At 36.8% G+C, this 5,559-nt stretch overlaps 1 protein-coding gene across 1 annotated transcript; it reads right to left on the bottom strand.

Moving 5' to 3' along the window:
• Positions 1-2,409: 2,409 nt before the first annotated feature.
• LOC116027263 (nuclear transcription factor Y subunit B-6-like) lies at positions 2,410-2,928 on the bottom strand. Its single transcript, XM_031268819.1, has one exon. It carries the CDS (start codon positions 2,902-2,904, stop codon positions 2,410-2,412), a length of 495 nt encoding a protein of 164 aa, XP_031124679.1. The 5' UTR covers positions 2,905-2,928.
• Positions 2,929-5,559: the final 2,631 nt, after the last annotated feature.

The following is a 5,559-nucleotide window of genomic DNA, read 5'->3' as shown; positions in this document are numbered from 1 at the left end:
ATTCTTGTGTGGGATTGTTGGAATTTTTAGCTAAAATGGCAATTTTGAATGGCTATTTTGTGGTACAAATGTATGTGAGATCCACTTTCGATTTGGGTCGGGTCAAAGTGGATTTGCACTATTCGTAGTTAGACGGAGATATTTGATATAGTGTATGCTCAAATGGGTAATAGGTGAATGAGAAATCGATTCTCAAAATGAACCTAATTGTGATAAGTCTTGAAATGCTAATTATAAAATTAATTTATAATTAAGCATGTTGGTGTTTTGTACACTAACGGACTAGTGTAGTTGATATCTCTAATTCTGAACCATTATTTACCCCTTATGTTGACTATTTTTGTGATCAGAATGCTTAAAAACTTGAGTGGAATCTATGACTCGTTTGTGTGTTTTGTGTTCTTAGATGAAATGGTTCACAACAAGCAAGCAAAGGGAAATTTTTGGAACATATTAGAGCTATTTTGGAAGCTAGGATCCCACTCAAGGAAGATAGGAGCAGCGGAGCACCAACCGAAGCAAGAAACAATCAAAGAAGCAGCCACACGGTCACCCACACGGTTGTGTGAGTAGCCGTGAGGCCCTGTTTTTCCACCGCCCAGTCGCAACCCCCACACGGCCATGTACACGGCCGTGTGGTGGGTCGTGAGCTTCTGTTCTGCACAGTATTTAAGTGTGCTTTTCTGCAATTTTAGGGAGTTCCAAATCTTAGACTTGTTTAGCTTTTTTTTCCTTCTTCTTCCAGACTTCCATAGGATAGATAAGCATAGTATTACATAGATTACTTACTTTCAAAGATTTTAATCACGAATTGGAGTGGATTTCTACCAAGATTTCTTCATCCTCAATAGAGAAGTTTCCTTTACTCTTTATTTCTCTTCTTTTTAGTTTTGTTGCAATGTTGATGATGATTTACTTTACCTTTGCTTTATTTACATCTATCATGTGTTAGTAGTTAGCTTTTGGGTTTGGATTAGGGTTCTATTGGTATTCTTGATGCTAGGAAGGTAGTTATTGCATAAAGGGTACGGATAAATAACCCACTTAGGGTTTTTATGTTTGAATTGGATTGTTAATTCCTCTTGTTAGTGATTGATGAGCAACAATTGTTAGCTTGTTTTGGAGAAGCTTTTATCTCAATGAAAGTTAGATGAAAGACTCAAGCCTGACCAATTTCAAACCCAATTTATATCTATGAAAATAGGGGTGAATTGGGGCTTATAATGGTTTTGTGTTTCAAGAGTTAGGATTGATGCATCACGAAAGTGAGGAAATTCTACTCTAATTCTTGTTTATAGTTTACTATCGTAGCTTAGACTTGAATTCTTATGTGCATTGCCATAAATCCTTTGGTGAATTGTTTTTCCCTTAATTATGAAATGTTAGTGCATCAAGATAGCAATACCCATAATCTAGACCTATCTTTTATCATATAGTTTATCCGTCCTTAATTTGCATTCCTTTATATTCAAAAACCCAAAAATATTAGTTTTATTTTCCATCCTTAATCATAGCTTGCTTGGATCCTTCAAAATTCTAGAACATTAGTGCCTAGAATATAGCAATTCACACAAGTATGTGTCATAGCTCCAATCCTCAGCGGAATGGCATTCTCACCCTCTTTCATGCCCTCTTTTACCATCACCACTTTACATACATCAGTAGTATTAGCACTTTAAAGTGCTAATTAAAAACACTAAATATTTAAGTGTAGTGGGAAGTGGTGTTTAAAGCACTTAATACCACCAGTTATGTCCAAATTAAAAGCTTTTGGTAATGGACTTTAATATGGCCTAATGGCCATTTGAAAAGCCTGCTTGTGAAAGGTTTTATTTGCACCTTGCTAGAGGTGCTTAAATTGCACCTTACGAAAGCTGCTTCCTTGCACCTTTCGTGGGGTACAATTTGGTGCATATTTTTACCTTTCACAAAGATGTTTTTTGCACCTTGCGAGAGGTGCATGCTTGTTGATTTCCGGTCGATTTTTTTCGGAAGGTTAATTTTTTACATTACGGACTTCTCAGTCACTCAGGTATCTTGAAATAGGTTGTGTATGGTCGGTACGAATTAGTTGCGTACTAATTTCGTGACCTTTGATATTATTTCGATAATTAGTACGACTGTTTCAAACGTTATTATCCAATTATTAAATTGAATTTAGAGCAAATTGCCATTTTGGTCCACTGACTATAGGGGTATTTTTAATTGCAGTCCACAACTTTCAAAACTGTTAATTGCATACCATGACTATTCAAATTTTATCAATTTTGGCCACTCCGGCCAAATTCGCCGGAAAATCCTAAACCCTAAAATAATGAGGGGTATTTTTGTTATTTCTCACCTCTTTCTCTCTTCTCCGGCGAAACTAATGCCAATCGATTACTACTCCTCGATGATTCACTGTACTCACTACTCCTTGCAGTGGGGGTAAGGGTCGATATTAGCAGCAGGTGCAGACTGGGAAGTGCCTGCATTTGATTCATCCCTCTGCAGGTACCCACCACCGTTCATCGGCAGCGGAAACCCAAAGTAAGCATGGTGGTGGCCCACCGGGAATGGCGGCACAAACGGTGGGTAGCTCGCCGGATCAACCATTGTCCGTTTAAGCAAGGGGTCGCCCCGGAGGGAGCCACGCTCGCCGCCATCATACTCGCGGTAGCGGTGCAGGTAGAGCGTGAGCGGCTCAATGTAGTCGTCGAAACCCAGCTTGCTCATGGCCCACAACACGTCCTCGGCGGTGATGGTCTTGCGCTGCTCGCGCTGGCACCGCTCGTTGGCCTCGCCGGTGATGAAGCTGATGTACTCTGACACGCATTCCTGGATGATCTCCTTGGCGTCGTCGGAGATTTTGGCGTGTGGGGGCAGGATCTTGCGCATTATCCTGATCACGTTGGCGATGGGCATGAAGCGGTCTTGCTCCCTCACCGTGCATTCTCACCTCTTTCTCTCTTCTCCGGTTGGCAGTGGTTTCGCTGGAGAAGAGAGAAAGAGGTGAGAAATGAAAAAAATACCCCCTCATTATTTTAGGGTTTAGGATTTTCTGGCAAATTTGGTCGGTAATTTGGCCGGAGTGGCCAAAATTGATAAAAATTGAGTAGTCATGGTATGCAATTAACAGTTTTGAAAGTCGTGGACTGCAAATAAAAATACCCCTATAGTCAGTGGACCAAAATGGCAATTTGCTCTTGAATTTATGTTCAATTAATATGCCATTATGAAACTAATAAATTTCATTTCCCCTATATAAACACCTTGGATGTTTGGCAGAAGGTTATATACACTTGATTTGAAACTTCAAAACTTTTTGTTGTTTTTCCTCTCCTCTCTCCACGAAAATATTTTTGGTTCTTGTGAAAATTTCTGCCATCATCTTCTGTAAAACATCGGAGTGCTCAACTTGTGTTGTAGTTCGCCGGGCGTTGGGTTTGTGTGCTCAAACACCAAGGCCGTAGTCTATTTTATTCTGGGAGACTGACGCCACAATGCTTCTAGCATGATCAGGAGGTGACGAATCGGTTTTAAGGAGAGTGTGTGTACACACGACTCAGACTTTCCCTCTCTTTTCTCGTTCTTTGGTTGGGTTACAACCACAGGTTAGAGACCCTCTCTTGTGTTAGTTCTTGGTTTCGTACCAAGTATGTGATGGGATTAATTTTTCATAAATTAAATTCATTGTACTAGTTTCGTACTAGTTGTGATGGGATTATATTTTGGCAAAATAAATCCCTATTTATTATATATATTTCGTATATACTTGTTTGTTATATTAGTTTTGTACTAAAATTGGTTGGATTAATTTTTGTAATTATTTTATATTTTTTCGGGACATAAATATATTTTGTATATTGTATATATCAATTTATTCAGCAATATTCTCCAACAGTCTGTCTTTATTTTATGTTTGCTACTAAAGATATGTTTTGAACACTTTTGAATTGTGCTAAAAGTAATTAATGAATTTATTCTATTTTATCCCTTAAATTCTGTCTACATTTCTCCCTATTTCTTCTACTACACTCTCCCTTAACTTTCTACACCTTTCTTCCACCCTTTTTATCTTTATCTTAATTGCCCACATGCTCTCAACGTTTACTTTTGGTATCAGAGCCCAATCACTGGATTGAAATTATGAAGGAAGTAATTGAATTGTATAAGCTAGCTTGTGACATTTGTTAGAGGCACGGTGCAAAGATGAGAATGTCTCCAACTACTACAACCACAGTATTTTTTCAATGGACTTTATTGAGGGATTGCTTAAATCCTACTCAAGGAAGTGATGATGGTGGTTGTTGATAGACTCACAAAGTATACTTATTTCTTACCTTTATCTCACCATTTACTATAAAAACTATTGTTGATTTATTTTATGGAGAATGTATACAAACTCCATAGATTGTCTCAGATTGGACAAGGTCTTCTGGCACAATTGTTATACCATAGACAAATATTCATATTGCATTGTGAATCTTGATATAAAATTATGTGTATGTAATTAACATATTATGTACTTGCAGTTAACGTTTATGTACATGTAAACAAATTGAAGACTTATTATAACATGGTAATTAAAAACACATAACATGATAACTATAAACACATAAATTATTAATTATTAACTACCGTACATAATATGTTAAGGCATCCCAATTGTGGTTTTTGAGGAAGCCAAGCGTGTGTGGAGGAGAGAGGGTGATGAGAGAGAAAGTTTGGGTGCACACTGTAAAGACTTGGTTTTTGGCACTGAAGTAGGTCCCATCACATTGTAACAACAACGCCATTTGTGACGTGTGAGGCGCAACACAACGCCCAGCTAGGCACGTTAATCTAAAGATTTTCTTTCTTTTTTTTTCAGATTTGTTTTGATTTTTTTTCTTTTTCCTTCACTCTCATCTTCTCTTTCTTAGTCACACCTGTAAAAACTCTTCAAAAACTACAACTATTAGAGATACTCTAACTGCATACACATAAGATGTTGGTTAACATGTAATGTGTCTGCAGTTAATATATTATGTACATGTAGTTAATAATTTATGTGTTTGTAGTTATCATGTTATGTGTATGTAATTACCATGTGATGTACCTTCAATTTGTTTATACATACAGAAATGGCCTAATTGCATGTACAAAATGACCATGTTTTGTAACATAGCTGATCACGATTTGACCACTATTGGTTGTTTGACTTGGCCAAACATCCAATATGAATGTTTGGTTAATCAGCTTGTTGTAACAACTTATTACTCCAAAATACTAAAATTAAAAAAGCTGATTAAAACAACATTTTTTCAATCAGCTTTTTGAGAAAATAAATTATTTTCCCCAAAACACCCCTAATAATTTTTTTAACAAAAAAAAAAAAAAAAACTATGAAGACGGGCCACTATTGGTTGTTTGACTTGGCCAAACATCCAATATGAATGTTTGGTTAATCAGCTTGTTGTAACAACTTAATTACTCCAAAATACTAAAATTAAAAAGCTGATTAAACACAACATTTTTCAATCAGCTTTTTGGAGAAAATAAATTATTTTCCCCAAAACACCCCTATAATTTTTTTAC

Source organism: Ipomoea triloba, chromosome 1, assembly GCF_003576645.1.
Source record: "Ipomoea triloba cultivar NCNSP0323 chromosome 1, ASM357664v1".
In the NCBI taxonomy this organism is placed as follows: domain Eukaryota; kingdom Viridiplantae; phylum Streptophyta; class Magnoliopsida; order Solanales; family Convolvulaceae; genus Ipomoea; species Ipomoea triloba.
The sequence above is the reverse complement of the archived record's forward strand: the minus strand, read 5'-3'. Positions and strand labels throughout refer to the sequence as shown.

Coding starts and splice junctions, on each gene's coding strand:
- LOC116027263 (XM_031268819.1), bottom strand. CDS start 2,904: ATGCCCATCGCCAACGTGATCAGGATAATGCGCAAGATCCTGCCCCCA.